Source organism: Sparus aurata, chromosome 15, assembly GCF_900880675.1.
Source record: "Sparus aurata chromosome 15, fSpaAur1.1, whole genome shotgun sequence".
Classification (NCBI taxonomy): Eukaryota; Metazoa; Chordata; class Actinopteri; order Spariformes; family Sparidae; genus Sparus; species Sparus aurata.
Genome location: NC_044201.1, coordinates 11,850,925 through 11,871,296, shown reverse-complemented (window position 1 = coordinate 11,871,296; position 20,372 = coordinate 11,850,925). Strand labels below are relative to the sequence as shown.

Below are 20,372 nucleotides of genomic sequence, written 5' to 3'. Positions count from 1 at the left end.
GTCTGTGTTTATACGTAGTGCTCGACTGGTGGTGTGATGAAACAGAAGTCACACCCACGCTTGCGCTGAGCATTACCCTTCATTGTATGACTATGGGAGGGACTCTTTGGTGCTGCTAGGAGACATTTCAGTCATGCATAGACATGCACGCAAACACACTTACGCACTCAGGCATGCACACACACCTCTTTTTGTACTCTGTTCAGTTCTTCCATCTCTGACCTTGAGATATGGGTGCAGAGTTTACATAAGTTCTGTCTCTATTATATGAGAATCTCTTCAAGACAGCGGGCAGCTATGAAAAAAGAGATTATATTTGAATTACCTACATCTAGATTCCTTAGAATTTGTCATGCTCATATTGAATGAATTCAGAATATTAAGGCGTGAGAGACTGAGGCACAGTTTGAAACGCAAAATCAGAGTCTGCCTGAAATAAGCTCTGGACTCTCACTGAATTATTTGAGTTTTTTTTTCCAGTTCAGTGCGACTGGGTTATATTTTTACTGACTCGGAAACATTTCACAGGAGTGGCACCACCAGAACTTAATCTTGTTGTCTTGTATTTACACTGCCATGATCAATCATCATGGCGGGGAATTGCTGATTTCATATTTTATACAACAGTCATGTTGAGGCTTGTATTAAGTTAGGTTAAATATACCAAGTGCTGATGATTAGATATTGAGGCAATTCGGTTACCTAATTACTGTAGTTATGATGTTGCCCATACAAGCGTGTGGACGATTTGTTAAAGTTGTTTAATGCTGCTGGACTGGAAGGGTTTGTTGGGTTCTGACCAAGGGTTGCTAATGTTAGCTCAGAAATGGAGGCCACTCATACAGACAAACGACCGGCCGCCGGCACAACACAGGGGTTCCACAAAGCCCCTTTAAGGCGCGATTCAAGTTCAGTTGTTGATAATTATTCCTTTGTTTAACTTCTTTTTAAGAGACGATTACACTGATTTAACACTGTCGACTGCAGTGCAAACAAAACCATGCAAAAGCTCCCATAACTTAAATGACTAGTACAAATCTAGTGTCTGCATCCTTTTATGTTTATACTTCTGACCAGCCATGTGTGAGTACATACAGTCTCGGTACAGTTACACCAGCACTGCAAAGATTTATGTAAACCTTTTTAAAAACACTGCCTGCTAGTATTTGGCACCACGCGAGTATTCGCTTTGTGAATCGATGCAGCCTCGGGGCCTTGAGCAGGTCTTTGTCCGTGGCTGAGAATTTGCATTTAAATTGCATCGCCCACACAGCCTGATGCACTGCACCTGAAGAAGTACAGACGGAGCTGGGATGAGTTCAGGAGCAATGGCATACTACTACTGTTCTTCACAAACAAACAGAGAGCAAGCGCAATCAACCACAAAACAACCAAGTCTCTACTTGCATTTAGTCCCGTTTCTTCTTAGTTTGAGCTTTGATATGAAGCCGTGTTATCACATGATGTACTACAGTGAAAGTTACTAAATGTGGTTGCTCCCGCTTATTAACAATTCACGAGTTACTGCAGGTTATCTGGTTTCACTCCTTCAGCAGCACAGGTGTGGCAGAGAGTATCATATGACAGACTCGGTCAAAGATCGAGGAGGACATGTTACATTCCACCGAAGGGAGTCTCCTCGACATTCATTGACCAAACAGGCCCATTAGCGCTCCTATTACCTACGTTTACAGTGGTTGAGTGATTCTGGAGAAGACAAACTGCCTCATACTTGACTGCTCGGCCCCCTCTTGCTCTGCTGTTTGGGGACAGGAACCAATGAAATGCGTTAAAACGTTCATACATCAGGAAGTAGCCCGTGCTGTTTAAGAAGTCACCGAAGATCAGTTCAATTAGATTGGATCCTGAAGGGCCGCCCCTGTTGGGACGCGGCCGCAAGAGTGAGTGAAGGACGAGCTAATATTAGACACAGTTATGGGGGAATGGATGGTGTGGCCAGTGACAGCGAGTCTGCCAAAATGTAGCCTAACGCAGACACACTCAGACAAGTTTATTGTATCTGCCTCTTACAGGAGAGCTGGAACCATTTGAAGTGCAAGTCAGCTCTAGAAGTGCCGTGTTTTTCTATGGGTGCTATCTCCTAAACTGCACACCTATACCCATTATAACTTATTATAATTATGCCATAACAAAAGAGACGGACAATAAAAAGAAAGTCTGCATGATTATTTGTTAGAAATCACAACAATAATCCAATAGAGACTTTAAAGTTTAACTCGATACTGAGTTTATGGTGGTGACTCCCGATCCCCCATATTTATTTTACGATTGCAAATGACAGCTGAGGGAAGGCCTGTTTTTATCTCCTGCTGTGTCGCCATAACGCTACCGCATGTCTTGCAGTTTTCCTCCGCTGAGGTAATGTTAAAGTATATGTTCACCCAGAAATGAAAAAATTCATTCATCAAACCTCTAACTCCACAAACTGATTGTAAGTCGGGGGTTGGGGTTCGCAGTCCACAAAACATTTGTGGAGCCTCCCAGCAAAACAGCATAGCAGCATTTTTCCTAAACAAGTGAAGCAGATGGGGACTTGTTTTAAAACGGAAAAAACAAGGGGAAATAAAAACATAAAGTGGCTCCATACAACTTGGCTAGCGTTCTGCATAAGTCTGCGTCCCATTTTAAAGCTGAGACTTTGGTCGCGCTTGAACAGGGTCCATGACCGCGTGTCCAGGGTGTAAATAATGCCTTTCCAAATCAATTATGGATCTCAGGGCTTCCATACCAGCTGTTTTGAGCAATTTTTTTCTGCTTTATTGTAAAGAGTGACGTTTTTAAGTCCCCAGCTACAGAAATGTTCTGTGGAGTATGAAACTTGACCTTTCCACGAGTAGATAGGCTCAGTGATTAAAATGCTCATCTTTGGGTGGACTTATCCTTTAATAGAGATTGTAATGGAGATGGCCCAAAGAGGAAGCTGTGGGTTTCACTTCTCTTTTGAGATAATGTCCAGTGAACTGAACTTGAACATTTGGCTGGTCCCCATTTTCAAACACACCACTGTGCTGTCTGTCACATCAGCCCACCTGTGTAACAACGCATTTATTATGTGATCATGAGACTTTTGTGACCTTCAGTGGAGCAGCAGAGTGCCTTCCTTGTGTGCGACAAAATGACACGGAGTCGTTGTGTCTTCAATTAGCCAGCATTGAAAAAAATCACAGAGAAAAAAAAGTGTTTTTAATCTCCCTCGTACTGGTGCAACACTGGGCATGTGTACGAAGCCGTAGTCCAGCCCCGCAAACCCGCCCACCACCCTCCCTCTACCCCTTCGGTGCGTCTCGGTCCGCCCGCAGCAGTCTCCTTCCCCGGCGAGGTTTTCACTACAGAGATGGCTGCGAAAGTGTGCAGATCGGTCCTCCTGTTGTCCCGGAGCAGCGGAGCGGTGGCCGGCAGCCTCCCCGCACTTGTTGTCTCTTCACAGCGACACCATCAGCACATAAGACCGGTAAGTCCCAGGACGTCAGCGCGGCGCAAGGAGATAAAAGGGGGAAGAGGTGTAGGACCGGGCGGGCAGGCTGGACCGGGGAGAAACAGCAGCGGCGGCGGCGGCTTGCTGCCTGGGCTGGCTAAGGAAGTAAGCTAACTAGCCTCAAGATTTTTTTTTCCGCTCATATCTTTTTTTTTTTTTCTCTCTCTCTCTCTTCACATTGCGCCTCACGGGGAAGGTGAGGCACAAGATGAGTCATGGTGTGTATACCGCGCATCCCGGTGCCGTGTGGTTATTTTAAATCCACAGTGGGACGAGGAGCTTTGAGAGGCAATGCAGTTTTTTTTTTTTTTTTTGTGGAGCCCATCAGCAGCCCGCTGGCGCTGCCCCGCCGTTTACTGTAACCAGCATTCAGACACTCTGCCCTGCTTTCACATAACGACACATAGCTCACGTTCCCCCCCGCGTCCTTCAACTTTGCGGGTGTATTTATCTCTGCTCTCGGTGTTGTGTGTGGATGTTGAACGCGAACCTTGTGAAAGGTGTTGGTTTTTTTTTATTCTTGCAGCAGAGATGCTGGGGTTGGTTTCGGTACCGACGGGCCCTTGGATGGGTGGTTTTGGTTTTTGTGTGTGTGTGTGTGAGAGAGAGAGAGTGTGTGCTGTTGTTGCTACGTTGATGTTTGTTGGTGTGATAAGCTTTTAGAGGCTGCATCTTTTTGGTTTGACAGCCCGTGACCGATGGTTCCCCCCTCATCTCTCTCTCTCTCTCTGGTGTGTGAGCTGCAGCGTCTGTGTGTGTGTGTTGGTGCAGCAGAGACAGAAACTCAGAATAATGAATGTGCTCACAGCCGGAGAGGAAAACTACACTTGTGCCTTATGTGTGTGTGTGTGCATATGAAGGGATACTCTCACTATTTATTCACACACACACACACACACACACACACACACACACACACACAAATGAGACTTCACAGGAACATGGAAGTAGTCCACGCTCGGATGATGTCAGACTCTCCAGCCAGCCTGCTGTTTCTCCCCTCCCTTGCGGGTGTTTCCCCATTCAGCCGGGAGATCCTGGGTTTTCCTTTTTCGAGCTGATGCAGGTCCTTTTCCGCTCAGCCGCTGTGGCAGTAGGTGCAGCCGCACAAAGAGAAAAAAAAGGGGGAAAAAAAGAGCTCGCAATAACAGGAATTGTGTCACTACGGTGCAGCGGTTGCACATCTCCTTCCATGCCTCTCTGACCCACTCCCTCGGCTGTAACTCTGAGCCTTTTTTTTTTTTTAACAGCAGCCGCCTGAGGAGGGAGGTGAGGCACAGGATGGACTTGAATACGTAAGAATGAGGAAGTCAGTGCAGCCTGGGGAAGAGAACAGCCCCCTTCACTGTAAGCTAGGAATACTGCTTCCATATTTCACTCCCCTATCCGCTCGCTGGCTTGGATTACCTCCCTCTCTTCTCGCGTTTTCCGTTTCTTGCTTCTCCCTTACACAAACGCCGGTGCAGGCCTTGTGAAATTAAATGAGCCTGTCCTTCCTGTGAGACACACCGCCCCTGAGGTTAAGTAGCTGTCAGACTGGACTCACTTGGTCCACATCTCCACACCGGCCCTCGGTGCTGCCGCCCACTGTGAGCCATTACAATTGAGCACATTTACCCCCGTGGAGAGGTGATAGTCTCCCCTCCGCTAAAATAAGTAGGCCTGTTTAAACCTTAAGTGTTTTGCAGCTCAGAGTGTTTCGGATCCTAATAAGATCTCATTTCGTTTCAGCCCTCCCAGGTGTAGTTTTGTTTGCCTGTCATATTGTGTCCTCGTCCACTGAAGCGTTGCTGCTGCAGCTCCTGTCACTCTGTGACAGCCAAGCTTCTGCACTCATTTGCGAGTCCTTCACTGCAGTGTGGGAACTCTGTTTCTACACCTGTGCTGTGTGTAAAACTGCGCTGGGACGTGTTCTTATGAGTTACCATTAAGCATGTAGTGTCACTTAGAGGGATAGGCTCCTCAAAAGACACAAATCAGCCGTCCGATGCTCAGTTTTTAAGCAGCGAGCAGACTCCCGGCTCTGCCTGCTGCCCCTGTAGCGTAGCGCAGACATGATTGGTCAACTCCGTGGGGATGCAAAGCAGACTGTGGGCTCCAAGGCTCATGGTTAACCTGCGCCGGATTACAATTGAGTCGGCTGTCATATAAAATGCTGCTGTCGTGAAGTGTGGCAGGGGAGTGGAGTCATTGGGGATAAACAGTCCTTGTAAAAGGGTTGTAAATCACAGGCTTTCTTTTTATAGTACGAGAACATATCATGTGTCTAATATATGAGGCTTCATGGTGAGAATCCAAATCACGCATCCTTTTGTTCTTTGTTTCCATTTAACCAGGCATGTTCATTAAAGCTGAGCAGTCAGTGGCTGTAGTAGTGTTTGCGGCCAGGGGGTCGAGGCCCACTCCTGGCTTTTAATCCAATCAGTGTAGCAGTAAACTAATTTATCCCCACTGCCTTTCACGGGCTCAGTGCTGAAGTTATCCGGATTAGTGCGATAAGAGAGTGGCTGTCAGTGTGTAGCTGTGGTCTGCTATACAGGTGATAAGATGCTTGAGTGATTGACAAAACCGGTCCACACAGTCAGTTTCATTAATGTTATCCCACCCTTTATGGACAAACTGGGTACCGATCTCATCCTAAGCACTCCACCAAAATAACAATAGTTTTTGGTGTTGCTTATGTAGCATCAAGACAACACACATTTCATTCTACAACCCTGGTGTTGTAAAAAGACTATTAAATGACCCTTTTCAACCTCACTCCACTGCGAGTAGGTGTATTGTAAGGAGGATCAAGCGCTTGGACATAAAGATGATGAATGGACTGTCACATTAGCTGTCATTCATGTGGTAAAGGTTAATTAATGATTTCATTCTTCAGTCAGGAGTCTGATGATTGACATGTGTATGGATTTAGAGGCTGACTTATAATGGATGTCCAAAGGCCAGCATAATAAAGACAGTTTGGAGTGCGATAAGTAGACTATTAATTGGCCGATATCATTCCTCCCCCCCCCCCCCCCCCCCCCGTCATTCTCAGTGAAGCTTCTTAAGCCCCCAAAATGGCATTTGTTACAGCCACAACGTAAATATGTAATGGGCGGTGTTGTAGTCAACCTCAACTAAACCCAGACCAAGTCATGGCCAAGACCTGAATGTATAGAGACTCAGACAAGACCAAGACTTTGAAGGGTTGAGACCAAGTCAAGACCAAGACGGTCGATTCCAAGAAGAGACCTTCAAAACTACTAATTTCGGGTATCACAACACAAATAATATAATAATTAGCGATGTATGAGCCAGTGTCACCGATGGAGGCTGGACAACCACTGACAATTATCGGAGCAAAGTTCCACCAATACTAAGAGTTTGTAAGGCGTCCTATCGGCAGCAGACCTTTAATGTGTGGAAAATAATTGATAGCATCTTGGTACTTATGCTTCATTGGTTTACATGACATAAGAGGTTCATCTTATCATATCTGGTACCTCTGCTGGAGATGAACCTTCATTATCTTTGGCCAGTGCAGCTGCACTGCTCCATCTTTTCATTGATATTGAATTACTATCTGCACACCGAGACAATTTTAATGGGCATGAAGTGCAATTTAGAGGGTTTTCCTTAGTGGGTGAGAAAATTGATCCGAGTTTTCCTGCGGGTTTTCATACACTCCTGCTAGGTAATGTGAGGCAAAGTGATATGATAGAGTTTCAGTTGAAGGTATGGTTACAGAAATGATCGATTTGTTGACTGGATATTCCATTCAGTCCATGTACGGTGGCCATGTTGCTGCTGCTGCTGGTCTTTACATGCGTCCACTTTCCACATTAGCACACAGTACAGACTGGCACATGTGAACTGGCACCGATATCAGAGCAGCCTTACAGCATGAATAAGCCAGGCAAAAAAAAGACACAAAGAACTAATGGATTGAAGTCATGTCAAGCTTTATGGATAGGAACAACTCCAAAAGACCCACAGAGCTGTGGTAGCTATCAAATTACCTGTATGATAAAATAAGATCAGCAGTATAATACTGTACAAAAGAAATATAATATATTGCTGTTACAGAGGTGGAATGAAACAGTTTGCACATTGGTTTGACTAACTCTGGTCTCTTACCACTAATCATTCATAAACATTACAGTGCAACTTGGCCTGAAGCCAGTTTCATATCTGCACTGTCTTAGTTGAACGACTGAGTAGTTCAGTCCACTACGACTGCCCACTTCTTCAGTGTTTTAATTAGTTTTAGATAGTGGGCTGTAGAACAGCGGACAGGAAATGGGAGAGACAACCAATCTTGTATCACGAGGCAGGCAGGCACTCTGCTCCAGAGGCCACCTATCTTAGTTAGACCAACGTCTAGCTGCAGAATGACTGCATTTCTCTTGATTTATTTGCCCTTCTGCAGGACCGGTAGCAAGGAATTTGTCACAAGCTGTGACCCCTATGTGTTTTCGTCGTGTGCATTTGGAAGGCTTTTCCAGAAATGAGGCCATATGGCTTCCGCACTCAACCCTTTGTTTTCTTAGCGAAGCGCTGCGTCCCTTTTAGCGCTGCTGTTTGCTCTCATTTGTTTGTTGTGTGTGGGCTGGGGATCAGGGTAAAAGTTAAGCTGATAGGTGGATGCATAGAACATGCAGAAATTAGTCATTTGATAGTGAAAGACCATTAGTGTTGGACTGAAGACTACAAAAGCTGCCTAATTAAAAAAAAAAAAAAAAGAAAACAGTGGAAGATTAGTATTGTTAGTAATAGGCCCTCACTAAATATGCAGCAATGACAATGAGCTTTAATTTGCAGTAACTTAACATTTACCTGCTGAAACAAATCTCTTTTCTTGTCGATGATTGCCTTTTATCAACTTGGCAGGTACATTACGCACACTTACTCGTATTGTTTCTACATTTCCAACAATGTTTTTTTTTAAAGTTGTGATTCAAAACCTAGACACCTACATGTTTGCCAAGAATTTTCAAGGGTGGTTAAAATTGTGTTTACCTCACAGCAGGATGCTAAGGAAACAATTCATTTAGAACTTTGCCTGGAACTTGTCCGACTGTCAAAGTCTGTGCTTGGCCTTAATGAGATTGGGTATGTAGAGGCATACGTCCCTCACTCCCTCAAACCTCGAACAGACCCATATATGTCATTTTTTCCCCCATTAGACTCAAATTTTGGTGCCTTCACTGGCATCTCATGGCAGTGCAGTGACAATGTCATGGACTGTCGCGTCATCCAACAAAATAACAAGTTTGTGTTGTCATCTCAGTGCAGTGATGAAAAGCTGATGGCTTTAGTGGCTGTGTTTTTGACAGAAGTCCTGTCAGCCCAAGTGGTGATCACCAGGGTGAGCAGTGGCCAGAGTGATTTCTAATGTCTGCCATGGTTCGGGAGCTGTATGGCTGACCTGGCAGGGCGTCTGCAACTGAGAGTGGTACATTTGTTCAGCTGCACCCCTTTTTTTTTTTTGAGTCTCCCTCATCCTTTCTCACGGTTTCTATCATAATGAGGTTGACAGGACTGTGATGCGGTCGAGCTGAAGCCTGCGACCGGATTCATCAGAGTTCAGCTCTTGTTAGCAACTGGAGTGCTAGCGTTCTTGTAATATTTCAACGGGTCGCTACGCTGCATTTGTTGCAATCACGCTCTTACATCTCACGGCACTCCTTTTATGTTTTTGACGTTTTTGTAAACTGCTTCAGTCACTGCTTCGACTGCTGGTATCTGCACACGAGCCCCGTGAACAGCTGATTAGTAAGTCACTGTGTGACTGCATGAAACAGTGTATTCAGCTAATTCATCGGCACGAGGAGAAAAACTGTCTCTTTCCCTCTCCCTCTTCAACTCTGCAGACATATGCTGCTGCGTGTCCTGTTTCCCCTGTGCTTTTGCTCTATGAATTTCCCCCTTTGCTCTCAGAGTCCATCACATTACAGCACCTGCTCAGTGCAGTAACCTTTCTCACGCTCACCAGCTGTTTGCCCTGCAGTCAAAAGAACTCTCCTGGAAGGTGAAATCTTTGCGTATGAGACCCCTCCTGAAGTATCCCCACCCCCTTCCCTTTTACAGCACAGTTATTTTCTATAATACTCCAACTCCTTACTAGACTGAGGGGCCACATGCTCTTGTATTCCGATGTCCATTATAGAGATGCTGTTTTGTAATTGTGGGGGGGGGGGGGGCTATTGTGATGGACCAAGTCCTCATTAGCACTCTAGCAGGGATTTCACCCTTGAAGTGGTAAATGTCTGGCGAACCGCTGCTGTTGGCATAGACTAATTAGCTGTTTCCCATGTTTCTGTGCGGCCCAGTGTGTCTCCAGTCAAGTCTGAAAAGGACATTAAACTAGGCCAACGTGTGTAATGTGATGATGGATGGAGGTGATGCTTGGTTACCCCCCTCTCATCTCTGGGACGTCGGGTTGGTGGCGTCCTCTGCCAAGGAGGGCAGGTGAGGCGGTGGCTACAAACGATGAAGGTCAACGGCGGCCCAGCCTCTGATGCTATTAGATCTGGCATTGGGCTCATTATTGTGACAGCCAAACAAATCTGCGGTTGTGTCGGGTCCAAATGAGGCAGTGTGAATTAGACTGGGGCAGATTTAGCTTGTGTGAAGGTCAGGCGTGCCCAAAATCTGTCAACGAATGTGTGATCGCTATGTGAAGCATTTCCAGATTTGAGGTGCTTTGGACAGTCTCATGAAATGCTGTTTGTGATCATCCACAGTCCAGGTACTGTGTGTACTATTTGTGTTGCTGCGGGCTTCTTTGGACCTGATAAGCATGTTTTATTCATTTATTACATTTATTTCTTCTTGATTTACATAAAACCTTGTCCAGTTGAAAATGACACAGGAGAAATGAAAGTACATCGGAGGAAAAATAGAAATATAAGGGGGGGTCATTAGCGTCTGCAGGCTAGAGCACCTTTAAAATGGGACAGACTCATTGCACATGGTCGTAGCGTGACTGCTAATATCTTACCTGAGTGCACTCCTGTGGTTGTCTCTCGCGTTGCCGTCACACCAAATTTTTCTCCTCCCCGGTCTCAGAGAAAGAAGAGACCAGATGCATTTGTCTCCTGTTGCAAATTGATCCCACCGTATTTGTGTTCAAGATTACAATTCGTTTGAACTTTGCCCTGCAAAATGCAGCTAATTAGCAAACCAGCCGGGTTGGGGTTGACTTTTTTTACTTCAGGATGTATTGATTGTTTGTACAAGTTCATGGTCCAATTAAGCGTTTGATGAATAGGCGTATCATCTTCAACTGGCAGCTTATGCACGCGGCTTGTTGTTGCTATTTCCCGTCTCACCCCCCCCGTAAATTTCACCTTGCTGATTGAGGTCTGTCCGAATCCAAGAAACAGATATAAATGAAGGCAGAATCTGTAGGCAATGGACAAGATTTTGGTATCTGAAGTTTCGGTTTCCCTTTTGTAGTCAGTTTGTAGTCCAAGTAGTATTGATCATACACATTTGAGCCGACTTTGGTTGTATACAGGTGAGCAGTCCCTGAGAAGGGAGTTTGCACAAACTCCCTACTACGTTAAACAGGAGGGGCTGCAACCGATCTGTTTACAGGGGGGATGCGACACCCGTGAGCTCTCTATCTGCAGAGCATGTGTGATTGACAGTAGACGGGAGAGCTAAGGCAGACTTGCCTATCATTTATTCTGAATAAATGTATGAAATGCTAAAATCTGTTGCTAATATACCATATATCTAAATATATGTGTGAGAATCTCTGATAGCTGTCATCTGGATATCCACTGGCTGCACCAAAAGTCCCTTAACAACAGCTGTTGAGCTAAAGCCAAAGCCAATTCTTTCTGGGATTGGGTCTGTGTCTGTCTATGCCTTAACGAAGAGGTGAGGCCCTCTTACTTGAACGTTCTGCTCTCCCATTTGAATATCCTCGAGCTGCAGATGAAACAGGCGCCTTGAGTCAAAATTGGATACTATTGAAAGTAAAAGCAGATTACAGTGTGTACGGCTTCTCCTATCAGCCCCTTTGATGGAGCTGAATTCTGAGCTAACCCAGAATATCCTATCCATCCACTTATCTACATTGCAGCGCTTTATTGAACTGAAAACAATATGGCGCATGGAATTTGATGGATCCATAAATCAGAATTGCGCAGTGAAAAGCAGAGAACAATCGTGTCAGGGCAGGGCAGCAAGAGGAGAATCGTGACAGTAAGACAGGCAAGCAAAAGAAGAAGAAGATGAAGAAGAAGAAGAAGCTGGCCGAGCTGTCAACAGTGAAGCGTCTCATAATTGGTACTGGTAGCATTATGTATGAATGAGCCTTGTTTTACTGTTGCATTAATGGCCGGGAAGTTGTTCAGAGGAATGTTGGGATTGTGTGATGCGAGGATTCCCTCGGCCTCAGGCTCACCTCTCTCGCTGAAGAGAGACTGGCTGAGAGGGGCTGCCTCTCATTATAGCGCTCCCATCACACTGCCAGCACAAGCGAAGGGATTATTGCATCCGTCTAACCGCAGAACACGGAGTTTGTTTCGAAATTGGAGAAGAACGTTTCCTGCAAAAATAAGTAGATACGTAGGTAAAAAAAAATCTGCTCAATCTGTGTTAAACTTTTTCTGTTTTTTTTTTCTCTGTAGAACCTGCAACCAACTTCAGAACAACTGCACCCAGCAAACTAAAATGAGCACCGTTACATACAAATGAGATCCGTCATGTATGATGGTGAAGCAGCAGTTTAGGATCCCTGACAACTGATTTAAGTATAGTTGCTTAGTTGCTCTGTCAATTATGTATGCATTCACGCAAGACACTTAACAACTCTGTTGGAGGAGTAAGTAATACTTAACTGGGCATTTAGAGACGTGATTCTGCTCCATTAGGTTATGGTTTAACCGAAATAGAATATGACACTTTCCGCCAATTTTGGATAACAACTTCAAAGGGCAAATAAAGCGCACAAAAACGCTAAACAGTTCACTTTCTAAGGGGGAACCCCTGCAAACTTTAACATGCTAATGGTTGTCTAATCGCTTGGATGCACCCCCTCGCCTCATCCCTCTACCCCACACAACACACACACACACACACACACACGCACACACACAGGAGCTCATAAGTAGTCCCTCTGTTCTTCCTGCTGGATCGATGCACGGGGTTAATGGCACGAGGGCTTGACATTTTCAAGTCCGTTACACCTTTTTTTGTCCCGCTCATTTGAGAGTACGGCGCCACTGTCTCCTCGATAAAGGCAGCTGATCTCCGAGGTGCAGGGGACAGATCTGCTGTAGGGAAATCTGCATGCAGCGTTCATCTGCGCGCTGAAACGTGCTGGTGTTAGGCTACCAGGGAAATGAGGGCTTTACTGGTCATGGTTAAACAGGATGTATGGGGAGCTGTGACATCATCTTTGTGTTTAGGTCATTGTGGCTGGTGGGCGGAGTGTGTGTCTACTTGAGAGGAATTCTCTCTCCGTGGCGGCTTACTAAGGCCGGGTGCCAAGCCGGCTGCTGTTTGTTGTTCCTTTTTAGCTCCTCGTCACTTTGGTCCTTTTATTTTCTCCTGGTGGCCGGTTGGTCACAGCCATCAAAATGGAGCTTGTTTAAACTATATGACTACTCCATGCTCTGTGCCAAGAGTAAATCAAAGATGGGTGCAGAAATTAAACTTTAACACATTAGACGTGAATGTAAACACAATTTATTTAATTTGTTTAGTGGAACAATCCACATAGTACCTTTTTTAAAGAGCACCTCAACTATAAATCTGCAAATGATGTGCACATTTGCTTAAGTACACTGTCAATGGGTCTCACTAGCATTTTTAAAACGTTATAAGAAAAATTATCTTCCTTTTAACAGAGAGAGAGAGAGAGTTTAGTATTTCTTTCCTCGAGACCTTCAGTAATCTGCAGAAAAAGAATGATGTTCCCCCGGCACACCATGACCTCTAAGTTCTAAGATGATGCTGACTGGTATAGATGTGAAACATCAGTTACTACTAAATCTACGGTTCTATGAATTGCGGCAGTCCACTCGATGCAATAATCTCTAAGATTTTCATTAGTGTTAAGTCAGTATTGCAAATGAGGTTAAACGATGGCGACTGCACTGCTGATGACGTATGAAGGTCTTGAAAAGTTGCTGCTTTTCAAAAGGGGGGCGAGTTAAACCACTACCCCTTTGTTACTCTGTTCTGAGGGTCAAGGGGACACTCGATTGCTGGACGTGGGGGTAAAAACTGAAAATGGGTTTGAGCCTCAGACTCTCGCTTTGATGGATGAAGCTTTCTGGTTATTGCGTGTCCAGACGTGGGTGCCCTTTAAACATGAAATAACCGCGTATCTCAGAAGGCGCACGGAAACAATTTGCCGCCTTATGTGTGCTCTGAGAGGTCGTGACAGGACAAAAGAAAAAAGAAATGTCTGCCACCCACAAGCAACGCAGCGCACTGGAGTGAAATGGGCTTTGCTGTGCTGGTCCCCGGTTTGTCCGCAAAGCTTCACCATCTCTGTTTTTGTCCCTCTTCACTTTTCCAATGGCAGCCCTGCTCTGTGCTGACTGAAATTAGCTGCCTGGGCCTTCTGAATGATGCTTGTGACAACCTCATTACACGAGCAGAAGTCAAGAACGGAGATTGATCAGGCTCTGAGCACATCCCATCCAGTGAGTCAATGAGCCCCAGAAAGCAAGACTCTCTGTTCGGCCCGGCGCCCAGTTTGTTTGCACTGTAATTACCCAGGTTGTAGCGGTGCCATGGTAGACACAAGCACACGCGGGGGATTCACAATGGAGCAAACAAACAAAGATGCACACCTTTGTCCGACAGTGTACTCTAAGCCCGCGGGTCCCATTGTCTTGGTAACGATTAGCCAGACCAGAGAGACGAGCCCAACGGGTCACGACAAGCTCATTTGTATCCCGAGCTATCGTTTATTAAGAATGTGTTTATTGGTGTGCGTGTATAATTTCCTCCCGCTCTACTAGATTTCCTGTTGATATGAGCCCCGTCTCCTCTGACTCCGCTTAACTGCTAGTTTTAAACAAACTGGGGATCTGAGCTTTGAGCCTCGTGTCTTTTAATTAACTCCTGTATCAGCACAAGTGGATCAATGACTGGGGACACACGTGGAATAAGCATGCCTGTTCCAGAGAGCCGAGCCGGTGGCTGCAAAGAGGTGGGGTGGGGTCAAATATGCGGCACAGAGGTGGTGGTGGTGGGGGGTTGAGGCTGCCTTTTGCTGCCTCAGCGCTTTAGAGCCTCCTTCACGCCAACCAATCACTTTAATGATGACTTATACGGGATTTCTGTGAAGACTGGGGGTCTCCACCAGATAATCCTATTAGAAGCATATTGTGAAAATGTGGCATGGCCTGGGAAATATGGTCAAATTATCATATCACAGTTTGGACTATGAAGGGGGGGGGGGGCATGTTATGTAGTACAGTCGATTGACCGTACTGCGGCACTTGCACTGTATCTGATGGAGTGTTTACTTTCACACACACTGCGAGACTAAATCTTACATGCCTTTTTAGTAACAGAGCAGCTACACAGCATGAGGGCAAAATAACCTCTATAGTTGTCCATTTCACATTTCTACCATAATTGCTATAATATGATTATGCAGTTGGTGCATTTAATGAGTTTACTCACTGTTCGCCACATCCAGTGCATAATGAAACTATTCACTGGACTGTTGCGGGACAGAAAACTGACAAATGGCTTGTCAGTTCAGCTCTACAATGAGTCCTAAAACCCAGAAATAAGCACCTACTGTTCCCTCGTCGTGATGTCAGTGGACTTTTTAAATGGGTTTTGAAATGCCTGAAATGAGGTCTGTGGTTAATACAAGTGGCAAAATGAGACTACAGGAGACGTTGGGAACATTATGTCATCACACCAATCACAAAGTCTAATTTACCTAATCGTCCGTCTTTACAGACGGGCTGGAGTTGCAAAGTATTCTAGCTTTAACTTTCTGACTTGCAGATTCATTAATTTGGCAGCACAGTGGAGCAGTGGTTAGCACAGTGCCTCGCATCAGTAAGGTCACAGGGCCTTCCTGTTAGCGTTGGTTTCCTCCATGCAGTATCGGTTTCCCCCACCATCGAACACATGCACGTTAGGTTGATTCTAAAGAATGAAAGAGGACTACCTTGCTGATCAAAACTTGTACGCATCTAAAACTTGTGTTTGCCGCAGAGCTTATCTTCTTTAATGATCCAAAATCCATTGTCCATTTTTTTTCAAGGGACACAGGTTTATGCTAACTTCCAAGTAAGCCTGCAAAAATCTGTCGTCCCTGCAGCTCGCTATAGGGTTGGTGGCAATGACTGTTAAGTTGATGGATCGCCAATGCAAAAAAGTAATCGTAATATTTATTAATATTTTAAGACAACATTCTGCAGTGACTACACTGTTGTAAATACAAATCCCAGGTCTGTAACAATTTGTCAGATGTAGTGGAGATAAAAACTGCAAACAAAAAACTTGAAAACCTTTGTGACCCAACCCTCTCGCTATAGTTACATAAATGCAGAAACAAGTGGTGGTGGGGGGGGCACAGTGGCTGAGACAGACATACCGTTCACCCTGTTACCCTGTAACCATAAGACCCTGTACCATCAAAGTGATTTTGAAGATGTTAGTTTAAGGTGAAAAGGTGACATCTCTTTAAGATAGGTTAAAAAATATCCATTGAAAGATTTACCTGACAAATCCTGGCACTTTGCACTGCTCCAAATCTAACAATGTCCGTGTGACATAAATCAGCCTGGCCCATTGGTTTGCAACACTGACCAAAAAACAACCGAAAATACTGTATTTAAATGGTCGCCTCACATCATAATCTGTAGAGAAAAATCTCTTACAGCCAACAATTTTATATGGACATTTTGACCCTACGTGCTGATCCTATGTGCTGTTCTGTCCTCCTGCATGTGAAAGTCAGTGAGGATCCGAGGGGACGGTGTGTGAGAGATACAATCTTGTCTCTGCTCAAAGGCACCTCCGGGAAGCAGGGCAGTAAGTAAATTGCTTATGTAAATAGCTCTGCTGCAAAATCCTTTGTTGATGAGGTCTCTGACGTGATGGTCCGACACGGAGGATTTTGAAATTCTTTTGTTTTTTCGGTATTAAAAGAGCACTTAACTCTCGACTCCCGGCAGTATCGGGGCATCGGCTTAAGAATGGGTATCCAATAATTACAGCTGCGGCACCACAGATATGGCCGTGTATGAATGAAGCGATGGTGACTCGTGGTTTCATTAGTGGTCATTGAGACTGACTGCGTTTGTTAATAAAAGCCGACGTCCATAATTGTTGTCTCGGTCATTGAGTTAATGCCATGCTGTTTGTAGGAGCTCATCTTTATGGTGCAGCTGCAGCGTGGTATTAATAAGCATGACATTCGTGTCGGCTAATGCTAATTAGCACTATAAGCATGGTCGGGGAGGACTTTTCCCCTGAGCTCTGACAGTGTTTCCAGACTCTGACTGCTACTTGAAAGCCACCGAGGTCTTTTGGTTGCACACTAAACAGGCTGAGGCTGTGCTGCAGGTGTGCTATATATGCTAGTCCACCTCTCTGTTGTATGACAGACCTGTCAGAGAACCAGCAAATGTCAATATTTATTTATTCACACGTGTGCATGCGCTTGTGCACACATGCTCTTTTTCTCGAGTGAGATTGAGGAAGAAACTGTTGACCTCCACGGCGCCCGTGGTTTCCTCATCCCCATTCCACACACGGAGGTCAAAAACCAATGAACCGCAGAGTCCCACGACCTTCTGCCAGAGAAGGTTAGCGTCCACACAGCTGCCCGCTGTCTTCTTCACACTGCTGTCGGGCATGGATGTGTGTGCACATACCCTACGGGCCTTGCATCAGCTTGGAACACGCACACACACAAGCTTCTCATAACTTCACACACGTCAAACTTCCTTGTTCTCGCGGGGCTGGCGGCTGTCAGTCAGCTGTTTGTGTGAACGCCCGTTCAAAGCCTTTGATTTGTAATGAAGCTGTGAGCAAAAAGACGGGCAGCGCGGAGAGGTGGAGACACTCGACGTTTCCATTCTCACTATACTGTTACTCATCTTTTGCCAGCTAGCTAGTGCTCCACCGGTCTATAAATAGGATTGAGGAGATGGTGGAGAGGAGACTTTATTGGAGGATGCATTTCCATGGAGACAGTCTTTACTGGGCCTTGGCTTTGTGATCAGAGAGCCATTGTGGAGGACAGGATTCTGGTTGAGTTTAGCTAAAAGTATTTACATTCTCCTTCTAGTTGTCAGGACGGTGTTGCCACAGCCGTCTGGGGAAGCCAAATTAGAACAAACTTGTTCCTCTCTGCTGGCTGCAGATGTCTGAGTCAACTCCAAACACTGCAGCAGAAGCAGCAGCAGCAGCAGCAGCATCCTCATTTCTGCTTGGGAAACATCACGTAATAGGCTCTGGCTAACCATTGTGTCACTCTGCCTCGCTTAACACCAAACACACGCACATGCACAAATAGTATGCAAAGCGAATACTCCCTCCCCTCGTGCATGCAAAGTACCTTGTGTGGACAGACTCTCAAATGCAGATTGAAATCTTATTTTCATAGACCCGTCTCTGATAGCACGTCTGAGGGATTTGTATGGCACTGCAATCCTGCCTCACCATGATTGTGCTTCATTGTGTTGCTCTTATTGAAACATGCCCAGCATCCGCTATGTTGAATTCTTTGCATGTTTCTGCTTCAGCTGTCTCCCTCTTCTGCTAATGTGGCTAACAGAGTGTAACTGTCGTCTCCAGGGTATTTGTCAAGGAGTGGGGTGGGGCTGTTAGCCGTTCTTGTAGCATTGGGCTAAAAAAAAAAAAAAAAAAAAAAAAAGTTCTCAGTTTCCTCTGCGCATATGTAAAAACTCATCTGATATACATCTCTCTGATCCTGTTATTTCCGTCTCTCCTGTGGTGTTTGCCTTCTGCCGCAGGGCCCCACAACTTTCCCTGTTATACGCTGCGAGAAGACAATTATGTGCTTGTCAGAGAAAGGTTAGCGAGTTTTCCACCACACAGCCGCTGCCTGGATATCAAATGCTTGTCATTCAGCCAGACAGTTCCCAGGTAAGCACCTGGCTGTTTTGTTTTCCCAATGAAAAAAAAACAAAAAAAAAACAGTTGAGCAGTGAGGAGGCAAAGGAGCTGAGTTTAGCATCAGAGCGGTTCAGTGATGCACCTCCAGCTGAGCCTTCAACTCGCACTGCCAGAACCTTTACCGACCCGGGGTCCTGGGAGGGAACCCTGGGGGAATCCCAACCTGGACATGAACTGGGTGGGAAGGTAAAAGGATGGAAAGAAAAGGATGGTGGTAGTGGAGAGGTGAAAGATGAAGAGGAGGTTTGTGGTAGATAAAAGCGACACACCTGCTTGTTTTTGTTTTCAGCCTCGGGCAGCGTTTCTAAAATGTCTCGTGAATCCACGTATTTTACACCGGCATTAGGAACACGTGAGAAATTCAGGAGGCCACAAAGTGCATGTACGTGTGACTAACAGAGGCTGATTCAGAGGCGAGGAGTGATGTAAACAGGTAACTGGAGCTTTTCAAAAAGTCCTGGTGTTGCTGTTGCCTGGGTAACACTTTGCCCACTGAAAATGTCCTTTATCCAACAGAGAATTGAAGGTTATCCGTCTAATTGTCTCCTGCTCTCTGCCTCAGATGCAAAAACTCCATCTCATCTAGTAGGATACAGCACTTCTCTGTACGGACATGTACCCAGGAGAAAGCCTTCCACACGATCTGGCCACTGGGCTGCTCTACCACCCAGCTCTCTTTCCTCTTTTCCATTCCTCTTTTCTTTGGAAGAAATGTGACGCTACAGTGCACAGGAAGTTTTCTGTCTGGTCTTGAATTATTGAACAGCCAAGAGGCGTTCCTTCAAATGTATTCTTCCCTTGATGCAGAAATTGAAAATAAATCATTTTGTCAAATATAGTGTGAAGAGAATTGCCGCGGCTCAATTCTTTATCTTATTTTGAAATTGTCACTAGAACCCACGGGGGGAAAATGCAAAAGGGCCTTGTCTCTGCAGTCTGTTGCTTTATTTCCATTTGGTTCATAACTCTTCCCGGAGCCTATGTTCAGCTGACATCTTCCTACACAGCAAAATACATTTTGCATGTCTAAGGCAGTGGGAGTGTTGGAGTAGGTTAGGTTCAGCAGTCGGGTTACTCTCACACAGCCTCATGCAAACAGACTGGAGTTCATTGATCAGAATAATGGTTACTGTGCTTCCCAGATTCTGGTGGAGCTGCTGCTGCACGGGCAAGACGTGCCGCGGGAGGTTCAACATTTTGATACGATCGCTGCTGAAGCCATTTTGCAGATTTGCTGAATAATATGTAAATATGTCGAGGCATTATTTATTTTCTGTGGGGAATTATGCTGATCATACGCTGGAATGGCCCGGGGAGCACTTTGTGATGACGATCATAAATGGTAAACCGATAATTCAAGGGGCAACGGGCAACTTTTCAACCTCTTTTCCCTCCTTGAGATTCTCTGTGGTATTACCATTGGTGACATGATCGCAAACAAAGTGTTAGCAACATAGATACTGCTAGCAGCCTGGCTAAAGTCTAGGTCTTTGACCTTAAAACCTGGATCGTAGTGCTATGAAAAGCACCCTGTTGTATATGTAAGTAGGCCGGTTTTGATACTTACTGATCGAGTATAAAGACTGACGGTTTCTGAACCATCTCGGGTACCAGTCTTGAAGGGGAACACACCTCCATGCCCGACACCGGCGCTGCCCAACAAGTGAATGCCCGTCCGTTCACTCTTGTTTTACCTCTGTTTCTATAGCTCTCCCTCTACACCTTCTTTGCCTCCTCCATCAGCTGG

At 45.4% G+C, this 20,372-nt stretch overlaps 1 protein-coding gene across 2 annotated transcripts in view; it reads left to right on the top strand.

The window, feature by feature from the left end:
• The first annotated feature begins 3,228 nt into the window (after positions 1-3,228).
• Positions 3,229-20,372, top strand: part of mcu (mitochondrial calcium uniporter) — a 65,195-nt gene continuing 48,051 nt past the window's right edge. The window contains exon 1 of one of the 2 annotated variants that reach the window (XM_030441806.1): positions 3,229-3,472. In XM_030441806.1, coding sequence (XP_030297666.1) covers positions 3,356-3,472 — 117 coding nt within the window. In that variant the 5' untranslated portion in view covers positions 3,229-3,355. The remainder of the gene's footprint in view (positions 3,473-20,372) is intronic. The other variant, XM_030441805.1, reaches the window with a different exon arrangement.